Raw genomic sequence first — 21,337 nt, forward strand, 5'->3', positions numbered from 1 at the left:
TTTCTGTTTAACTGAACTTTGTTCCAATTGCCCATGAACTAAATGGGAAAAGGAGCTGCATTTCTTTATTTTTTAAGTTAAATACAACTGTGAGCTGAAAAAAACCAAAACCAAGACATGAGGACGCACATGTCCAGCTTATTTGATCACAAGCAAAGTCCACCACCGTAGCTTTGCTGATTCATTTCCTCCGAGATTTTCCTGACTAAAATAATATTTGGGTATCAATGACACACACAAGGGTAGCTTGGCACCGAGCATGAAGGGCAGCAGAAAGGACAATTTTAAGCCAACTTCATGCTCTCCGACGCTTTGGAGCTCCAACCTATGCCCAGCTACAACTGTCCCCAAAGGGATTCAAACAGCCAAGAATAGCCAAAGACACCGTCGCGCTCCAAAATGTTCTCTCTGTTGGCGACTGACCTCCTCTGCCGGAGGAGGGTAGAAGTGCCCAAAGGCATCCCAGGCACTGGGCTCCGACACTTGCGTCCACATGCTCCAGCAACATCGCCTCATTGTCCCTGCGAAACCCAGCTCATTGTTGGGGTAGGATGGGAAGATTGTCAGGGAGCACGTCCAGGATTACACCTTCTTTCAGGTGTACAAAACACCTTGCCGTACAAAACACCTTGCCATACAAAACCGGCCCTATGGATCCATGCTGGTGACAAAAGGCAGCTTCCCTGGGTGAGAGCTGCTTGCTTCATGGCCTGGGACCAGGCTTAGCTTCCCTCCCTACCTTACTAAGTTCCCCATGGTGGTAACAGGCGTCCAACCCATCCCAGGGAAAGAGAGATGAGAACACAACATTTTTCTATTGCTGGATCCATTACACATCCAGTGCAGGCAATTAACATTCAGGAGTAATCTTACTTTTTAGGATTAACCCATTCTTCTGCCCTGAGGTCCTGATCCTTGTGCACAGCCACACAGCACTGATAAGTATTATTTCTGGCAATTCCTTCTCTTTTATGGAGACCTAAATAAGACTTGATTTCATGAGTTCATATCCCAAGCTGACAGGAATGAAGATTATTTTTATTGAGTTTTGATTTGACATTATGATGCAGGGTATCTTCTGTGTGAAATTCAGTTTTCTTCTTCTTGCACTGTCTGTCCCTCAGTATTTTCTAACAAGATTTGAAATTTCTTTCCCTACTTTAGTATGAGAATGCACAGGTTAAAGACAAATAGGAATTGTTTGAACTGTTTAAAATAAATGATGTGAACCTTGCTACTTTTCCCTTATTCGTGTGAGTAGCCATTCATGTCAGTAGGGCTTTGCTTGCCTGGGTGAGTGTTGCTCATGTGAATAAGCATGGCACAATCCTCTGCTATAAGTGGCAGCAGGGAAATCCAGCATCTATTTGGATATGGTTTTCTGTGCTTAGCAAGAGCTGACTTCATTGCACCACAAACAGACAGGCATGCATGGCAGCACGATCCCTTTCCGCATTTCCAAGAGAGAAAACAACTAAGTCAACCTCACGTGCGCTAAACGGAAAGACCAAAGGCCACCAGTCTCCTAAGCCACGTCTGCTTTTGTGGCAAACCTCCTCTGAAGGGCACACATTCACTCGTTACCTTGTGGACTCCTGCTTGTAGATGTCGATGATGTTCTCCACCAGCAGGTTCCTCTGCAGCCCGTAGACGCCGTGCCGGTCAAGGACCACTTCGTGCCTGCAGGAGGGACAGCGAAAGCGGCCTCCCGACGCCATGGTTGTGCCTCCCCTCGTCGGCAGGTAGGGGTTGGAGGCCTGCTCTTGCCAAGCAGCACAAGGAGAGGTGAGCAAGGCCACGCAAACCCATGAAAACCTCTTTCAAAAGCACCGGGGCAAAAACACACTTGTAGGAAACTGTCAATATGCCCGAGGAGAGGGTAGCTCCAAAAACCACCCCCAGGAAAGCACCTGGCAACGGCAGGGTGAGGGGCCTGTTCCTCAGCTCACACACGCGGCCGTGTCCCCGCAGCCAACAGGTGACACTTTAATCTGCTGTGAGCTCAGACCTGGCCCCTGGGGACACTCAACTTCTGCTTTAAATCACTCCCCTGCCCCGTCTCACCGACTTTTAAAAGCAATCAACCAAAACATGTGAAAAATCTGCTCTTCCATTCATTTCAGCCAGTGCTGCTCGGGAAGCAGAGCTTTCTGTGGGAAGAAACCTACCTGGAAAATGTCGCTGGCGCATTTCCGACAGAGGTTGTGCTGGCAGGGCAGGATGACCACAGGCTTGGTGAACATCTCCAAGCAGATGGGGCAAATCAGCTGTTTCTCCAGGTTATCCATGGTTTGCTGCTCTTTGGAGAAGGACTTGTAGTTCAGGGAGGTGCTCATCCCTAGCTTTTCCAGGGGCATACGCTCAGGATCACGGCCTCGAGGAGGGCTTTCCGGGTTAATTTCCCTTGAAATAAGTCCAAGGCTGTGCTGTGATCAGAGGCTCTCTGGGTTGCTCTGGCTGGAGGACATTGTTTAAACGAGGGGCCGTAGGGAGCTGGGGCTGTTTTTAGCAGCGCAGCGTCACAAGATGCCATCCTGCCGTGCCCATATAAGTGCGTGAGAGGAGGACAGGCCGGGACAGGTGATGGCTGGCGGGGGGACGGGGGGGCGGCGGGCAGGGCCCTGGCTCTCCTCATTCACACATGATGGCCTTCACCCCTTGAGGAGGAGGGCGAGCGATAAGCAAACACAACCCGCTCTCCCCCTTATCTCTGCACGGCAGTGGAGAGCATAGGGCTGCCCCAGTCTGCCCAGCCACAGGCCTCAGCCTAACAAACACTCTGGTTTGAGCAAGCAGCCATGGCCGTGAGATGCAGGGTGTAATTTTGCCCATGTGTTTCAGCAGGCTCCAGGATCTTGCCTTTCCAAGGTGTGAAGCACATGTGGTTGCTGGAGAAGACAATAGGAGCGATGGCTGCATCGGAGCTCAGACACTTCAGGGTGTAAATATGTCACCACCTTGAAAATCAGTTTAAAAAAATTGCCTGCATATATCTGTGCTTAAGTTTCTTCCGGTATGATTTTTTTTTTAGGAGCTGTAACATAAGAATCCAACACGACTATTCAAGCCATTAACTCCACAGCGACTTAAATATGCAGCAAAAACATTATTTGAATTTCCTGACGAGAAAGAGACAGAAGAAATACAGTATGAAAAGCTTCCATTTGTACTGCTAGAGAATAGGTGCTAATTGTATATACTCTCTCTCTGCATAGTTTAATTCAAATATATTTTAGTTTTGGGCGCTGCTGTGTTTATATCTGTTTATTAGACACTGATATCCCTCTCAGCTTGGCACTTGTTCCAGAGTTATTTTTAAAATGACAATTTCCCAGATAATTTGTGGCATGTGATGCCTGATCTTAAGGGAAAGCCATCTGTGCTTCTACTTGCCAATAATTTATCACACAACTGTACAAGCAATAAATATCTCATCCTCAAATTTAAGCCAAAGTCCCTGTGTGTACTGTATAAAATCACTGTGCCACTGTACTGTACATGTAATCAGAATGTTGTCTTCTCTTTTAATCAATAACTATAATACTTCCTCTGTTAAGTGTCTTGTAGAAAGCTCTCATGTTTATTCCATGTCATGACTGTATAGGGCTTGCATCTGAAATATGCTATAGAGTGGCTGAGCGAGTCCCCTACGCGTCCAGGGGCAGAGCCCGACTCCAAAGCAGGGCCCTTTATCTGCTTGCAACACCAGTCTGGAAACTGCACTTCAGGGAAATATAAAAGTGAAGCTTTTCATTGATTTCCACATGAAAATGAGTACTATTCTCTGCATGCAATGGCAATGAATCATATTAAATTAAATGTATTACTGACTCTTTTAATTTCAATGCCTCGAATACTTTTTAAGTGTTTGGGTGAAATCCTGTACCCATTTGCAGCCCACCGAGCTGGAATTTCCCCTATGTAAACATACACATTTGTCAGCAGTGACATAAAACCAAATAGATTTTTCTGAAGTCTTGCATTCACAGGAAATTTGTGCTAGCTTAGTTAAACCCGTTTGAAATCACACCTTTGCTTTGACTGCCTGGTGCAGACAAGAGCCTGGAGCCGAGCAGGAGAAGCTGCTCCAGCAGCTGAGCTGCGGACAGCTGGCGCTTTGGCAGGGCTGGCGGGGAGTCTTTCCTGGCTGCAGCGAGAAGATATTTCTCTTCTTCCCCTCCCCTCTGTGGCTGGGTCAGAGGTGACTTTCGTGTCTGGAGGAATTTGAATGCCTCATTCTTACCCTCTTAACTCTGAGTCAGCTGCCCCTTGGGCATCAAAACCTGCTTTAATAAGGGGCTTTGAATTAGAAGAGGAAAGCCGTCTTTGCCTGGCGACGCAGGCACTTCCACTTCGCTGCACAAGGAGAAACAGAGAAATTCTGGGAGGAAAAGCCGAAGGTTAGAAATGCCAGTGCACAGAAGCACCTGCATATGGTGATCTAGGGAAGGAGGTGTTCACGGCATGGAAAAAAGCTGGGGGATCGTGCCGCTGTGCCAGCCCTTTGGACAATGAACTGAGGCACCTCTCAGGGTGTAACATTCCTCTGGGATGTAATTCTGGTGAATTTATACTTACCTGTGGTAGCCCACAAAATCCTCCTGTTAACAGGCTAGGTGTGACACCTGATGCATCTGCAGAGGACATCTGATGGCAACAAGGTGAGGGAGAGTCTGCTGCAGGTTTTCCCCTTTCTGTTTGCTGAAGCACACTAACACGGAACAGATAATAAACAGCACAACCACAAAAAGAAGCTGACAAAACAAAGATAAACCCATCTTCTGCAGCTGGGCCTAAGCTGAAATATTTTTCTGGCAGGAATATGTAGTTCAGACACGTGAAAAATTAGTACAGGTTTTTCTGTCAAAGTATTACGAACCACAGCAGTGATTGCTAGGTAAAGAAACGCAGAGGCTTGGCCGCGCTTGTGAAGGCTGGATGAAAAGTGCCAGGAAAGCCACACGTTGTATGACCACGCTGCAACAAGGAGGAAGAGAAGAGCAAAGCTCAAGAGGCTGTGGAGCCGTGGGGCGGTCCTCAGCAGGTCTTCAGCAGGGATTGCTTGGGCTGGACTTTGAAGGACTCGCACTGAGAAAGCCTGGCACCCTCCTGTCTCTCCCTGGCAGTGCTGTCACCCTTCTCTTCCTCCCCTTCCACACCCGCAAGGGAAGACCACCAACACGCACAGCTGTCCACCTCCAAAGAGTCACGAAGCCAAGCCTTGCAGGGGGACTAACAAATGGCAAGAGGACCTGCTTTAACCCCAGTCCTGGACAGAAAGTCTGGGTGTCTGCCAGACATCACCAAGAAGAAAATATCATTTTTAAATGATATTTTTTGCAGTGTTACTTGCCCGGGAACGTTACCTGGCTTTGTTGACACAACCAGAACGCTAGGTCCTAGAGATATGCTTGGTTTTACAGACGTTGCTGTGAACTCCTCTATTTTTGCAGCCGAATAACAGCTTGCAGGCTGTCTGCGGACTGACGGCCAGGAGAGCCTGGGAGGCTGGCTGCAAAGCAGTGGGTTTAGGAGAGGGATTTGGAGGAGGAAAGAGAGGTTGAGTGATGTCCAGGTTCAGGTTTCAATGCCATAATGACATCCCTGGGTTTTGCATTCACAGAATTCCCCTCTGCAACCTCTTATCTTGTACCAGCGCTGTGAAGCGTTCATCTGTCGGTCACAGAAAATCTGCCCCGTGGCTCTCGCATGGCTGGAAAACAAAGAGAAAAAGCATATTTTTACCAGAGGATAACTCCCATGTGACTTACCTCCCCACGGAGCCCAGCAGAGACAAAGCCCGCTCTGCAAGCACCAGGCTCCTTGCCCAGGCATCCTCACGTGGACGTGGTGGGTGGTGTGGAGCATCCCGGTTCACGGGGCGACGGTGCCCTGGCCTGCCGCCACCCCACCTCCCGCCCGTCCTCGGGGACGAGTGAGCACCCTGCCACCCAGCCCGGGGGTGGGCAGACCCCTCCACCAGCAGCTGCCTAAAGAAGGTGGGCAGCTGCCCATCGTCCCCTGGGCAGGGAACAACACCCATCCCCACCCCGCTGCCTCCAGCAGCTCCCCACGCTCCCGAGGCCGGCCGGGCTTGCCTGAGGACTTTGCTCGACAGCTCAGCTGCTGGAAGAGGACAGGGCTGGTGGGTGCCCTTGCGGGCCAAGAGGGGGGAGCAGCCACCGTCGCTGGGACCCCCAGGCCCCGCTGCCTGTCTCCCCCCAGCTTTGCCCTGCCTTGCTCACCTCTGGTGAGAAGTCCTGGCTGCCCAAGCAATACAACATCCTAACAAAAATGAGGCTGCTGCCTCCATTTCGGCCCACCTGAATGTGGGTTTAGAGTAAAATGACAATGCGGCCTTCCCCTCTCCCCATCCTGCTAACTCTGCTTGGTTTTTGGACTTGAAAATATTTGCATTTGTAGACAAGCATCCCTTGGGGAGGTAGGGGGGAGGCTCTCCACCCATCTCACCTTTCATCTGCGCCCATTTACCCTGCAGTGAGCAGTCCCTCAGCAGCGGATGGTGAGCACCAGCATTTCCACCTACAGCCAGCATGTTGCAGAAACTCAAATTTCACTTACATTTGCAACAACTTACTAAGCCAATGAGCCAGCTATAAGATGAAGCCCTCCTACCTATACAAGTGCAAACTGCAAACGGTATCTTGCATTTCATGATTTTATCGTGATCGCTAAACAGCCCACGATAAATACTGAAACTACCCTTGTATGTGACTCAATTTATGCAGCCAGAAAGAGCCTTTGCAACAGACAAGTGCTTTCAAAAACAGTTGCCTTTTGAGACTGACAGTTTTCCACTCAACATATATACTTGTCTTTGTGTACCTCATACATGATGATAGGCCATATGTGGTCAGTATTTGGAGACCTTCTAAAAAGAATCTGAGAGGCGGTTTCAGATCTCCAGGAAAACAAGGGCCAGCACAGGACATAACAACATCTTTCAAAATTTCCTTTTGCACATACAAAATCACAGCAGCAGGGGCAAGCTGAAAGCATTTCTAAGGGTGAGTCCCTGGGAGCACATCAAATGTGCGGGAGCACAGGATTTCAGGGACAAGCTACAAAGACCAGTCAGAGGGATGATGTCTGCCCTTTTCTTTCGAGTAGGGGATGGACACTGACCCAAGCTGAATCGTGCTCAAAAGCAGCCTTCTCTGGGCTTATCCATGCTCAAGGAGCTTCCACAGTTTGCAGCAGACAGACAGAAACATGGAATAAAAGGGCAGATGAACTAGATTATCATTTCTGTTCCAGATTCATCAGCAGTACCAACATAAATTATAGTGGACAAACCTCAGAAATTTGCATTAAAAGACCCTGAAACAGGGAGACTCCGTGGACTAACTCCATCAGGGAGTCACCCCTCCGTGCCGTGGCTCTGCCACTGGTGGAACACGAAGCCATGGGGTCACTGCTCCCAGCTGCCTGCCTGGGAGAAGGAGGGTCCTATGGCTTTCTGCTGCCCTCCAGCAACGCCAGCAGGCCAGCACGGACCTGAGTGTCACCTGGCTTTAGGGGCCACAGGGAAACAGAAAGCCCAAGCAACAGAAAGTCCTGGTTTCCTCACAGTCCTTGAGATCAGGATGAGAAATGGTGGTCGGGCCATACCCTTTCAGGGAGGCAGCGTGGCCCTGAATGTTGATTAAGATGAGGTGTTTATCATCTTCCCTGCAATTGCCTGTATTCCCTAAAGTCTCAAAATCAGCGAGCCTGAAAAGACAGGCTACTGGTGTTGTGGAACTAAACATGAGTTTAGTGGTTCAGCATCTCCCTGAGCCATACATGACTTTACAAGCCCAGAGGTTCCCAAACCCTCATCCACTCAACACATTACTGGTAGAAAGAGATCTACATTTCACAGGCAAGGCATAAAAGTATGTCCAAAGCACTGCATGGAGGAAGTACCGCATGTGGGGAAGAAACAGCGCCGCACTACTGCCTACCTAAAAATAGGTCTTCTCCAGGGCTAGGGACAAGTTTCACAGATAACAGGCACAGGCTTGCTTTTCCACACCCCCAAATATGCCCTGCAGTGAGAACGAGACGTGAGGGAAGAAAGGATATAACTAAAACAAAACCAGTTAGAAAAATGAGAGAACACACCAGTTAGAAAAGTTGGAGAATCCTGCTTCCTGTTGGAGAGTAAGCGACCAAGTGCTTTACTATTTTAACACAGTCCCCTGCCTTTTAAACGCAGCCCTGACCCTTTGCCCTCTACTTTGCTATCACGGCGTCCCATGGGAGCCTGCTTGTAAGTCGTCGCTACATGTCTCCCCTGCTAGCAGAGAGGAAGGAATGATGGATCCTCCTGGGGTTCCTGCATTTTGTGGAATAATACGGGTGTCGAGTGCCGGGTTAGCAGTGGAGGAGTCGGTGCCATGACAGAGGGGCTGGACACAGGTGGCACAGCTGGGGCAGTGCTAGGGGGCCTCCCAGGCATACCAGAATTTAAGGAAAAGGCTATTGCAGAATTATAACAGTAGGAATTTTGACTGGGGTACAGATTTGATTTCTGCTCTGGCCTTAACAGGCCATAGCACTCCCCTTTAAACCCCGCTGCTGCAACCCCAGCTCTGTCGTTAGGAAAGGGGAATGATGTTCAATAGGGAAGCGGCTTGTGTTTCACAGCACAGATCCAGCTCAGGCTTCCCAGCTGGTGTCAGCTCATCACTTCGCAGAGATACAGCCCTGTCCCAGTGTCAGGTTTCTCCCCAGCCTTGGACTGCTCAACATAAGCCACTCTTGATGCTATTTCAGTATGTGCCCTCCATAGCTCAGCTGGCAGAGCAGAGGAGCACGCGTATTTTTTTCTCCAGGACAATGCTGAGGTCTGTAGTTCAAAGGAGAGACTGGTTTTAAGGTTATACTCAGCACATGACTTTACACCACATCAGAGACCTGCTGAGACTCCGTTCCAGCTCCCTAGGCTGGTCTAGGTTATGTTTTCATCCCTCCCCATCTTGAGGGTCATTCCTCCAGGACAGAATAGAGATTCGGTGCTGGGAGACAAAGGATTGAACATTATAGTATTACAACTAAACAAATATACTGTGCGTGAGGGCAGGAAGGTTTTTACACAGCACGACATCACTTGAACAGGTCAAGTGCCTGCTTAGCACATGACTGGTGACAGAGGTGGTACCTCTGTCCTTTAGCTTTTTTTTCAAACTCCTCTGAGACTTTTCCTTTCACGTGTTCCTTTGCCCTGTAAACGCTCTTTAGGCATATAGCAAAACCAACATGACTACTCATTTCTGAGTGCCAATGCCTTTTTTTCTTTTGAAAGTTATATTAGAAGAGGAAGATTGCCTTTTGGCCATTTTCCAGCCAAGTTCTTTCCCCCTCTCCCTCACATGAGATCCACGTGAGTGTAGGGAAGTGCAATGCATGACAGAGAGATGCAGGTGTTTGCAAGGACAACAACAGCTGGAAACACCTTCAAGCCAGGCAGGAGTTGAATTAATGCACTTTAAGCCATGATCAGGGATGCCATCCACTGTGACGTTGTGTTCATTGTACCAAGCAGCAGTCTATTAGATTAACGTCTTTTTGAATTATCACTTCAGGAAGCATCTCAAACATGCCGGCCCACATCCTCACACATGGTGTTGCATCCCCCTTTCCCATCAGGCTGTTTCCCAGGAGTCAGCCTTTCTGATTCTGGCTGAGTTTAGGGTATGCAAGGGAAGAAAGGGCAGAGAGAAAGTTCTTTGGCTACAGAACAAATCAGATTTCGGGTGCCTCTTCAAAGGCTTTGCCCTTGTCATGGAAGGGGCAGCTTTGCAATAAAATTTGTGTTTTGCATGGGCTGCCTGAGGATGCACATCTCTCACTGTCTAGTCCTACCTCCCCGCAGTCAGGGTTGGGCAATACCAACAAGTAGTTCATGGCAGCAAACAGCATCATAGTAATCTGATACCGCGATTTGGGGCTTTCTCCCCCCTCTCTTCCCCCATTCTCCCCTTGCCTCCACCTCACCCTGCCAAGCACAGCCTGTCCCCAGCCCAGAGGGCAACGCAGCCATCAGCGGGGAGGGAGGCTGCTCTGGCGCAGGTGCAAAGTCAGTCCTCTGATGGACCTGCTTGTTGTGAGTTTTGCCTCCTCATGCCACTTGAGTTGCTGTTTTTCTAATGCCGTGGGGTTGCATCTCCCTCATCTCTGCCCCACTGCAGGTGTGCAGGGAATATTACTTCAGGTAAACCTTAGGAGGTGACAAGCTGGAGCAGTACACAGCGTGTTTCTGCTGCTTCTGATAATCCCAAAGACAGTAATGCAAGCATGAGACGGGTGATAATAGATTTATGTATGGGTAGGCTACAAATCACATCTCTTCCAGTTACATACATAGTATGGCCTTGGTGCTATTTCCATCCCTAATCATTGCTATGAAGCACTTCACAGCGAGGCGACAGCTTTGCAGCAGCATCGCATTGTGCAGAAATTTGTATTCAAGGTGCCTTTGAGGCCTTGGTTCCCCATATCCCAGAGTGATGCATCTGCCACTTGCCATCATGCTGCCAGGACTGGGGCCGCTGCCATCCCTGACCTCCACCAGAGGTAATCCCCAGAGACCTCACTCCTGCAGCCAAAATGGGGCAGGCATGGTGAACACTATCCTTTAGCGCTCCAGAGAACATGTCAAGGAGCCTGACATGAGTTAGGTGGCCACAGGGTAACAGTTCACCATAACCTTCAGCAAGCAATGCCAGTGGGCAACCAGTAACACTGAAATCCCACTTAATGCAGAAGAGATGAAGCAAAAATGCAAATAAAATCATTTATCCTTGAAGAATCCATTAGTATCCATCCAAATGACATGTTATTATGGAATACTTAAAAAAGCTAGATGGGCTCCTACCCTTACTCGTCTAAACCAGGAAGACCTCTCACCCGTCACCAGCTGGTGTGCAAGTGATTGCCCTGAGAAGGCACAGCGCTTCCTTGAAAGCTTCCTCTGCACATCATGGCTCAGGTTGCATTCATTGGGGTGCTCCTGATATGTCAGGTCTCATAGGCAATTCCTTGGGCTCCTGGCAGACTTTAATTTGAAATGCGTCCAGACTGGCTGCTTATTCCCAGGAACTGAAGTCAGCCATCGTCCACTTCCAGGGAAGTATGAATGTCTCAGTCAGCCATGAAGAAGCTGACAACTCTCCCATCCTTTCTCTGGTGACTTCTTAATGTGTTTCCATGTGAAACGCTCTTTACACCTGTGAGGGACTGAAAGAGTTAATGCCTCAAACATTGTGGTGGGGCAAGTTCTGCTTAACGAGGAGCTCTGTGTAACAATGAACCCTGCCTAGCAAGGAACCCCAGGTGAGAAGCAGCCCATGAGCACCCATCAGCGCCCATCAGCACAGGAGGGGGAGGCTGTGCTGGAGGGTGCGCAGCTCCCTGTGCTGATAACGCTGTCCTGGTGTGCTGAGCAGGGACAGTTACTCTCCAAACGGCCCCCAAGTCCCAAAGGCTCACCAACTGATCATGACACCCAATTAGCCTAATGAGTTCGAGTGCCCGCCCGAAGGAGGGGCAAGGATGACAAAAGGACACAAACTGTAGCCCCAGGTGAGCAAGTCCACCAGAATGGGACTCCTTTCCTGACTGAACCAACGCTGGACCCAGGACTGGTGAAATCTTTCTCTCTTCCTTTTCTCTCTCTGTCTTGTTCTCTCTTTCCTTTTCCATAATCCCTACACCTCATCCCTTTAGACATAAACCGTTGACCAAGTCTGGGACTAGGAGTGGATCCAGCCACCCCTGGGCTCCTCTCTGACATGGAGTCTAGAAAGCAAGGGGGTCTGCTCTGAACCTTGTGACTCAATGGGAGGGCTCCCCTTATTGCCTTCCCTGAACTGATTCCCAAATAAGCAAGGCCTGTAGTCTATGTTTGGTGATGTATGGTTAGCACATGTTACACAGTTTACTGACATAGTTTCATGCCAGTTTTGGTGGTGAGCATGCCAACTCTTGTTGTGAATGAATAAAAGTTGCGTTTTGTGAGTTAAAGGATTCCTGGTGTTGTTTCACCTTAATCCTGACCTGGGAATCAGCAAACCTGAGTTATCATCCTGAGAAATTGGCACGTGACAACACCTGACCCTCACAGGTTGCACCAAGCTAGAAATTGAGAAATAAAGCATGTGTAGCAGGGAGCTCCACCTTTTTCTATCTTAGTGATTCCATTTTCAACCTTTCCCTCCCTTTACAGCTGGGGAGGGTTTCTGAGGGAAGCACGCCTGTCCAGCACGTGGGAGGCAGCAGGATCAGCGCCTCTGCTCTCCGTCCCTGGGCTGGTGTCGTCCCCACTCCTCTCTCGGCCCCAGGCGCTGCAGGAGCCGTGCAGGGCGGCAGAAAGGCGCTGGGCCGTTTCCTTCCAGGGCAGGGAGGAAGCCGCGCTGCCAGCTGGTGAACGGGTATCTCCGTGTGGTCTCTATGTGAAGCCACTTTGTAAAACCGGAAGGAGAAAGATTGCAGAGGCAAGTGGAAGACGCAAAGGGGAAAAGACACAATAACGATGTAAGAAAGGAAACCACCTGTGCGTGCACAGCAGGAAGTCCCAGGATGTCCTCTGCATTGAACAAGCCCTTTGAAGTGATTCCTCAAGCCCAGCACAACTCTCCCACCTCCTCTTCTACTTCACAGCAACCTGCTTTTCATCCTTCCCACATCAACCTTCGACTCCTTTATCCCCTTCCATGAAGGGAGTGGACTGTCTCACCCTCTCCCTGGAAAGACAAGTCCCGTCAACCAAAGAGCAGCCTTCGCTTGAGCAGGCAGAAACTGCTCCCCTTGCTCCTGATCCCAGCACTAGCTTGAAGCAAGACATCTCCTCCAAACCAAGGCTGACTAGGCGCACACACTTTGCCATATGCCCACCAGAATAATGATAGCAGGCAGGGCAAAGAAGAGATGTTTACATTATTACAGGAAAAAAAAAAAAGAGAAAGAGAAAATGGTGGCATTCAGGCATCGAGCCAGTGCCTTTCCCATGACAGCACTCTGGCTTAGTACTTGAGCCAAGGTATTGTTAGCTGGCCAGGAAATGCTAAAGGAATGATACCATTCTTATTTTTGCCAAAAGAGAGAGATCAGCATGTCTCCTGGATAGGGAAGAAATAGGAGGAGCTCCATACTATAGCGGTGGACCTCCCTGGAAGGGAAGAATTTGGGTTTTTAGGAGGAAATTAGACATGAGAGGTGCTTTGTTCCCCCACGAGGAAGTACTTCTTGGTCAACACAGCCTGAGGTGGAAGGTGTGGAGGAAGATAGCCTCTCTGCTCCTCAGTGTGTTAGGAGAGCCTGCGGCAAAATGCCTGGATATGAGGGAATGGCCTTGCTGATTTAATCTTAAAGCCAGTAACTGAAGCCTGGTTTTGTCTCATTTCTCCACCTACCTCTTTTATAAGTTTATCTATCTTGGCAGCTGTGAGTAAATGTTTTTATTTGCTTTTTGTCTTAACCTGTCTCAAATTAAGTATGATTTCAGTGTAATTGGATACTAATGACCCATTCCTTGCCAAAGGATGTGGTAAATCTCCACGTAGAGCTTGGGGCACCTTACAAGCACTCTGGGTTGCCAACTTGTTCTCCATAATATCCAAAGCATTATTGAATGTGCTTTCCTTCAGCTGCAGGACCCCTGTGGACAGGCTATAGCCAGGAGGGGATAAGTGTCTTCTAGAGATGTATCACCCCTTCTCATTTCCAGCTCTTACCTGTATTCACTCCCTCCCCAGGCCGCTAGCCTGATTTTTCCAGCTCTGGCTCCAGCTTTCTTCAGGCACAAGGATGGTTCCCTGCTTGACCAAGGTTTTGCCTCAAATCCTTATTCTCGGCTGCAGCCCTCTCTGGGGTTTGAAAAGGGCCCATCTCACTGGGACCTGCCTTCTGAATTGCAGGGCACCACAACACAGCTGTTCTTGCACGCAGTACACGCACCATTGGGCAAAACTGAGCGGCCTTGTTTGCTCAGAGCAATTCTGTTAGAAGTGCATGGAAATCTGAGAAACTACCCTTTTCTAACATCATCCTTCGTCCCATCATCGCAGCAGGGGTAACATCCCTGGGATTGCTGAGCGAGTACATGGGAGCTCTCTATCCTGCCTGGCCCGGCCATGCGGTGGATCATCTCTCTGACTGCCAACTGGAGGAATAGGTGCAGGTCCAAGCTGCCCAACTAGAAAAAAGGCGCTACCTCCACGCCTGTGAACTCCTGTTTGCAATTACATTCTTCCTGTTATACACCCACCAGCCATTTGGACATGCTCACTCCCTTTCATTCACTTTGTGGTTTTTCATTATTAATTCAGGGGAAAAAACCAAAACCCATCTGCAAAAGAGGAGCTATTTGCAAGTCTCTGCTTATGAAGGAGCTGCTCCCCTCAGTGCTTACCCCTCTGCACTAGCCTGGGGCAATCAGGAGGAATTTGGCCTTGTCTTCACCGCCCACCTTACTAGCACCTGCAAAAAATAAAGAGAGCAAGAAAGAAAATAAAGAGAGGATGAAAATAACAGCTTGAAAGTGAGGTGTCTGTGGAGGCAGACAGCAGCTCTACCTCTCACCTACTGGATACCTGCTCCACTTCTCACACCTTGCTCCCACTCCACGTCTTCTGCTTCGTTGTCTCAGCATGACCCTTCTCTTTCGGGCTGCAGTTTGACAAGCAACTGCAGGTGGCTGAGCTGCTCTGGCCAGTGGGATGGGGCAGCCTGCGCCTCACCTTCCTTGTGCTGGCCCCAGCTGCAAGGTCCGGTCCCTTCATTTGCACCAGCTGAACTGATTCACCTCACTGACTGTTAGAAAATTACCCATGTCTTTGCTGGATTATCAAGTTGACTGAGGTGCCTGGAGTGACCACAGACCACCAGAGCAAGGACAAGGCAAGCTGTGTAGCTGGGTGCAGTGGAGAAGAGGGAAGGAGAAGTGAGACCTCGTTACTTTGGAGCAAGGAGCTGCTAAAGTGGCTCATCCTCCTTTCAAACCTCACCCTCAACATCCTCATTGTTATCCAGAATATAATACCTTCAGTACTGCACAAGATGGTCCATGTCTTGAAGGAGCGCTCACAAGCAAGCAAGTCAAGCCAAAAGCCATCACTTATCGCAGTAGTCTGGCAAAACCACTGCTGCTGAGGGAGGTACAGCAGCAATGTGTGTTCAGATAGGAGCAGGATGGGATTCACATAACCTGCTGCCAGGGAAAATGCCGGGAGCTGTTGGAGGCAGATGTTAATCACTGCAACCCTAAGGAATGGAAAAAAGAGCCATTCATGTTTTTTCATGCTCCCTAATGTCCAACGCTGGCTAACTGGGTTTTTTTGTTGGTTTGCTGAATGAAGCTAGGCTAAATGCGTGGAGTTTGTTTTCAGTAGCCGGGCTCTCTGTGGTACAGACCTGTTTATGAAAGCCTGAATGGACAAGTGTCAGGCCAGAAATCAAACAGCAATCAAAGGCTACCATCCAAAAGAATCCAGCAACTCACAGACACCCAGGTTATTATCACTGATGGGCCAACACTTTTGGCTGCCGTAAGGTCAGCGAAGGGCTCAGAAAAGCAGGCAGCAAAGCGTCACCAAGAAGTCCTGAGGCTGAATCCAAAATGTTACTAATCTGTGAGGTGTTCCCTGTCTCTCCCTGGAAAAGCAAAGCTTACTTTGCATCTGATTGACAAGGAAAAACTGGAAAACAAGTTCTGGGATGTTGTGGCCTTTACAGAGCATACCAAGTGACCGAGACCACAGCCACTGGGGCACTGGTCTCCTTCCTGAAGCACCAGCATGGTGCTTTTTATGGATTCAAAGGCAAAGCCCTTCTTGGCAGTCCAAAGAGAATTGTCTGAGCTGCAGGAAGAATATACGGGGTACAGACCAAGAGTAACTCAGAGCTTGGGGCAGGAACTAACGTGTAGGCGTGTCAGGCACGTTGTAACGGGAGAGGTATCGGTGTGACAGTGGAGGGGGGGTTACCTGGAAGACAAGGTGCTGATGCTATCTTGGTATCTTCGGAGCTGCCCTTATTCCTCTGCGTGGATCGGCTCTGTGCCGCACCACGCAGCCTGTCCCAGCCCAGCAGGCCCTGTCTGTCTGCTCTGGGGTCCTTCTGCAGAGGCTGGACCAAGCGTGGGGTGAAGGCTACAAGGCTCTTCTGCTACAGCATCGTGGAAGCAGAGGCAGATCCCACCTCCTCCGTCCACCAGCTGGGATTCCTCCTCTGGACATCAGGGGAGCAGACAGGCTCTGCTGGCCCCAGGGGCTGCTGGAGGTGAGAGGAACAGAATTTATGAACAAAGGGGCATGACACAACTCCCAGCATTTGGGAACTGGATGATACGAAGATGTTTTTCTTTTTTTTTTTCCTTTCGGCATAGATATTGCAGCAGGTGACACGATGTGACTTATTCCTCGCTTGCAAAGCTCTTCATCACGGTGGAGCAACATCAGATACGGAGCTTGGACCCGGATGCCGGTGGGGGAAAAATGGAATTTCTACTCCACAACCTCCGCCCCTCTGCTGGAGAATTTCAGTTTCCCCACTCCAAAAACAACAGCGCAGCAAAGGATTAGGGACGGGAGCGGCACCGGGGGCCCAAAACTTGGGGATCAGGGTGTGCAGGACTTTGATCCTGCCCAGCAGACTCGCGTTTTGGCGGTGTTGGGCCTCGGGGCCGCCCCCCCCCCCGCCGGGGCTCCCGGAGGGAGGTCGGGGGGGGGGGGGGGGGGGGCGGCCCCGAGGCCCAACATCGCCCGCGCTGCGCACTATTGCCGCTAGGGGCCAGTGGCGCAATGGATAACGCGTCTGACTACGGATCAGAAGATTGTAGGTTCGACTCCTGCCTGGCTCGCTGGTTTCACTTTTACGCCTCCCGACCCCGGCCTGCTTTTCCCCCTGAGGTTCCAACTCAACCGGGCGTGGATGGAAGCTTGGAGAAAAAAACAAACGAACAAACGGCTGGGAAGCTGGAGACGTGGATTTCCTCGTTAGGGGATACCTTTAGTTAAGTTGGTAACTATACATCCTTGGGAGCTTTCAACTCCGTCTCCAAAGAGATTTATTTAAAAAAAATTTTTGCTAATTACATGGATCTTTCCCAACCCCACTGGGAACCTCAGCACCAAAGTCTATTCCCAGCACCTTCCAGTTTTCCACTGTCACGCTCTGGTTCAGCTGACTCCAGAGGATGGTCACTCATCTGGCTCCTGCTGCTGAGATGGGGTGGGTTTGGCTGCTCTAGGGAGCTAAAAAACGTGTCTGAGTGCCCAGGATGTCAGTTGAGAGAGCTGCTGTTAGCTGAGTGATAACTAGGTAGATCTGGTGACCCTGAAATCCCATTTAAGCCAGGTGATGAATAGGCACAAATAGAAGCATGTGTTCACAATACTCAAAATAGATACACTGACAAGAATACTTAAGTCAAGAAATAATAAAGTTTCAGGTATTAACAAAATCAGGAAAGATGGTCTCTCATTTCCAGTGGTTTCCCACCTATGTGATCAGCAGGACATCTTGTCCATGCAAGTGCCACGTATCTGAAACTGCATCCATCAGCCAGCACCTCATCATGCGGGAGCGTTTTCACCATGTCTCCTTTGAAATCCTCCAGGCAGTCTGAAAAGTTTTGTCCTCATACTCTTAACTCCCCTGAGATTTATTCTATTTCCCCTTTCTCCAGGAGAAGAGACAGCTTTTGCTTGAAATGCAAACAAACCTTTTCTTACAATGCAGGAGCTGAAAATTTCTTTTTGTTGGAGCAGGTGTCTGTGTCCCCGTCCCCCTTTCCCCCATGTCAGGCCATTTAACAACACCTGACCCAGCTGTTTGCCTGCCCAACCTCACACTGGTGACCCAGTGTATCAGAGTGAAATGTCTTATAAACAGGGTTTTTATAATCTCTGGCATCTTTTGTTATTAGGTGATACAAATGATTGAATAGGATATGCACACACAGCTCATTATTGGCCCTTGCTGGCGACAAGATACAGAAATAATTAAGCACTTGCAGGTAACTGGTCACTAATAATTTGCTCCTAAACAAAGTATTCAGCAAGCTACACTGTCATCCAAGCACTGAATAGGCTGTTATTTTAGTAAAAAGCATTTAGTACCTTTAGATACATGAGCGTGTCCTAGAAGAGTGGGAAGCTGAGCCAAGCAGTTACATTAATCTAACAGGGCCATAGCTCAAGAGGCAGAATAGTTGCTTAACATATGAGTCCTGAGACTGGGGCCTACATTTTCTGAGTTTTTTTTTTTGTGTGTGTTTTCTGGCTTTAATTCTGTTGTATTTTTATCTTTTTTTTTTTTCTTTTTTCTTTTTCTCTGCTTTCCTTTTCCCTTATGGGTAATACACAGTTACACAGAAACACACACATGTCAATACTTTCTGGGTGGGTGGGAGAGAAAAAATGTCTCAGAGTTGAAGGGGGAAAGGAGATGGTCCTTTCTCCAGAAGAAACTCTGGGTGTGCTTTTATTTTGTGAGCTATCCTTCAGGAAAAGGAAAAAGGGGCGCTACTGAATGAGTGAAAAGGAGTGAACGAGTTTGCATGAACTTCTGCAAAAAGTAGGAGCAGAGACATTTATATAGGAAGGGGTGAACCTTAACGAAGAAAAAAAATCAATCCTGTGGCCCTGGACGGAGTCTGTGCCCTGTCCCGCACCGGGGAGTGGCACAGGGATGTGCTTTTGGACTGTGGATTCAGATTTGACTGCTAGTGCGTGCAAACACGTATGGATAATGGACAGCTAAGGAAATGGACACCTTTCCTGTATTTCTGCTCACCGGGGTGCCTCCATTCCCTGCTGCGCAGGCTTTTCACACCTGGATTTCTCCTGAGACAGTTCCCAAGAGGGATGCACTGCACCATGCTGGAAGAGAAAGGAGAAAAGGTTGGTGGGGGGTGTGTGTGCGTCCATACGCACACACAAAAACTTACTAATTAATAGAGAGGTAGCTGGGGCTGGGGACGTAACGCATAAAGCGTGTAACTACAGAGCAGAAGCTTGCAGGTCGGACTCCTGCTGAGCTTCACAAATCTGTTTCCCTGCTGATAATCTTGCTTGTACTCAAATGCCGCCAGGATGGGAAAAAAGTACAAGCCTCTCCTTCGAGCCGGAATCGAACCAGCGACCTAAGGATTCCCGTGGGGTCATACCTCTACAGTCCTCCGCTCTACCAGCTGAGCTATCGAAGGGAGCTGCTCGCCGCCGCCCAGCGGCCGCCCAAGGTGCCGCCCCAATCCGCGCAGAGTTTTGAGCATGCGCCATGGGAGGGCAGCAGCCGGGGAGCTGAGCAGCGCTTGCGCGCAGCGGGCGTGCCGCCAGAGAGGAGTTTGCTGAGCGGGCGGCGGCCGGCCCGCTTGTCGCGTGCGGGGCCAGTGGCGCAATGGATAACGCGTCTGACTACGGATCAGAAGATTGTAGGTTCGACTCCTGCCTGGCTCGAGTACCTTTTGGTGCCTCGCCACGCCGCGTTTTCGCTTGCCCGCGGAGAGGAAAACCAAACCGGCCTGGCCTCTCTCCCTCCCCAGCGGGCGGCCTGGAGTGGGCACCAAGACCCCATCACACTTACACGGAAGTTTTCCACGCACAGAGCCCTTAGGCTGGCCCTTTTGCAAAATAAGCTATTTTTGTTTTCCTTTTAAACAGACATCTCCCATGTTATGTATTCACCAGAAAGTGTGCCAGATGTGACTCCCAATTACTACGTTACATGAGCATGAGCAACAAGCAGAAAAACGAGGGTCTCGAGGACTTTGCGTGACATGGCGGGGTCCCCTTCCCTTGTGCCACCTCTTGCCTGTCTGCACACCCTTGTATTGTGACTGTCACCAGCACCGCTCACAGACATAGCAAAATTAAGGATGCCGATTCCAAACGTTAGCAGTGCTAATGAGCTACCTCGGTTATTTATTCATAACAACATGAACCACTTCTTAAAGTAAACTTGCAGGGAATCCACAGGTTGCAGCTACTCCGAAGCTGTGGAGTATTCTCAAATCTAATCATTGGGGATTCCTCGCCTCTCCTGGTTGGAAGCTGTTCTTTACACGCTGCGTAGCTTTCATATACGTCAGAAATGGGTTTTTGCAAAATCATACGCTTTTCATTCAACTGCACAAAGAGGATGCTCTCGCGCTTCTCAAGACTAACGGATAATCACTATGTAAATAATAGTTTTCATCACAGCAGCGTTGCTTGCTGCCTTCCAAGACCTCACGGTTATTTTCTGCAATGTCATTTGTAAGAGTAACCGTACTGTTTCAGGCCAATAATGAGCACACTGCTCCTCTCCTAGGGCCTAAAGGATTTTTCCCAGTGTAATTTATTGGTGCATTAATTTGATTAATTTGCTGGCACAGTTAATGCATCTGACGAGATGCATATTTAGATGGTTTGAAAAGTTTAGGCCTAGACGCTGTTTCACAGTTTCTACCGTTGTCATTTTTGCTTTGGGAGACAAAATAACCCAACGACGTGCCGGATGTACAAACGGTGCTAAGCGATGAGCGCAGATGACGATCTAATCCCCTCTGCGTGTGAGTGCGCAACAGCGAACGGGAGACGAACGAAAAACTAGGGCGAGCCAGGCAGGAGTCGAACCTACAATCTTCTGATCCGTAGTCAGACGCGTTATCCATTGCGCCACTGGCCCCGCACGTTTAGTTTCTTCTGTCGCTCTCCTCTCTACCCCCAGGCCCAAGCGCCCCGCCCCGCCCCGCCCCGCCCCGCCGGCAGGAGGCGCTCCCGGCACAGCCTGCCCCGCCGCGCGGCCGTGTCCGGCCAGAGCTAACGCCCGCCCTCGAGCTCTGCGCCCCGCGCATGCGCCGCTCGGCGCCTAGGCGGGCCGTGCTGAGTTCTTGGAGGCTGGCGGAGGGCCGGCAGGCAGCTCCCTTCGATAGCTCAGCTGGTAGAGCGGAGGACTGTAGAGGCGTGGCCCACGGGAATCCTTAGGTCGCTGGTTCGATTCCGGCTCGAAGGAGACGGCAAGCTTTTTTCTTTCCTTTCTTACATGCAAAAGTGCTTTTAAACAGCTTCTCCTTAACCAGTTGCGGATACGGTTGTTTTTCTCTAAGATATCCAGCTGCACTGTAAACCGAGCCTGTCTGCTGTGTCTCGCTGTCTTTCAGGAGGAGGTATTGCTGCGGGAGCTGAGGACGCAGCGCCTGCTGCGTGACTGCCAACACCTCGTTAATTTTTAAAGGAAAACAAGATGTATGTTGTTCTTACTCCAGCTTACCACAAGTCCTCACAAAGCAAGTTAGTGCAGGAGGATACCTGTTGAGATCCCTTCATCTTACTGCGGTTAATTAGGGTGT

The 21,337-nt window shown here is 49.7% G+C and overlaps 1 protein-coding gene, 1 long non-coding RNA gene and 5 other non-coding genes across 10 annotated transcripts in view; 4 read left to right on the forward strand and 3 right to left on the reverse strand.

The window, feature by feature from the left end:
• The window catches only part of TRIM55 (tripartite motif containing 55), a 38,180-nt gene extending 35,687 nt beyond the window's left edge, over positions 1-2,493 (reverse strand). For all 3 annotated transcript variants that reach the window (XR_003923102.1, XM_030012422.2, XM_030012424.2), the window contains exons 1-2: positions 2,169-2,493; positions 1,585-1,757 (exon numbers count right to left, since the gene is read on the reverse strand). Coding sequence is in view for 2 of the 3 variants with exons in the window: in XM_030012422.2 (XP_029868282.1) it covers positions 1,585-1,757; positions 2,169-2,357 (362 nt within the window). In the remaining variant the exon portion in view is untranslated. The remainder of the gene's footprint in view (positions 1-1,584; positions 1,758-2,168) is intronic.
• Positions 1,689-3,814, forward strand: LOC115340596. Of its 2 annotated transcripts, none has more exons than XR_003923104.1 (3): positions 1,689-1,785; positions 2,124-2,235; positions 2,842-3,814. It is a non-coding gene; the product is annotated as an uncharacterized LOC115340596 (long non-coding RNA). The 2 variants fall into 2 exon arrangements; XR_003923103.1 differs by having other exon boundaries at positions 2,845-3,814.
• Positions 3,815-16,791: 12,977 nt separating this feature from the next.
• TRNAR-ACG lies at positions 16,792-16,864 on the forward strand. The gene has a single exon. It is a non-coding gene; the product is annotated as a tRNA-Arg (tRNA).
• Positions 16,865-19,122: 2,258 nt separating this feature from the next.
• On the reverse strand, positions 19,123-19,213 carry TRNAY-GUA. Its single transcript is given in 2 exon segments — positions 19,123-19,158; positions 19,177-19,213. It is a non-coding gene; the product is annotated as a tRNA-Tyr (tRNA).
• A 177-nt stretch (positions 19,214-19,390) lies between these two features.
• TRNAR-ACG lies at positions 19,391-19,463 on the forward strand. The gene has a single exon. It is a non-coding gene; the product is annotated as a tRNA-Arg (tRNA).
• Positions 19,464-20,600: 1,137 nt separating this feature from the next.
• TRNAR-ACG lies at positions 20,601-20,673 on the reverse strand. Its single transcript has one exon. It is a non-coding gene; the product is annotated as a tRNA-Arg (tRNA).
• Positions 20,674-20,910: 237 nt separating this feature from the next.
• Positions 20,911-21,000, forward strand: TRNAY-GUA. Its single transcript is given in 2 exon segments — positions 20,911-20,947; positions 20,965-21,000. It is a non-coding gene; the product is annotated as a tRNA-Tyr (tRNA).
• Positions 21,001-21,337: the final 337 nt, after the last annotated feature.

This window comes from Aquila chrysaetos, chromosome 4 (assembly GCF_900496995.4).
Source record: "Aquila chrysaetos chrysaetos chromosome 4, bAquChr1.4, whole genome shotgun sequence".
NCBI classification, from domain to species: Eukaryota; Metazoa; Chordata; class Aves; order Accipitriformes; family Accipitridae; genus Aquila; species Aquila chrysaetos.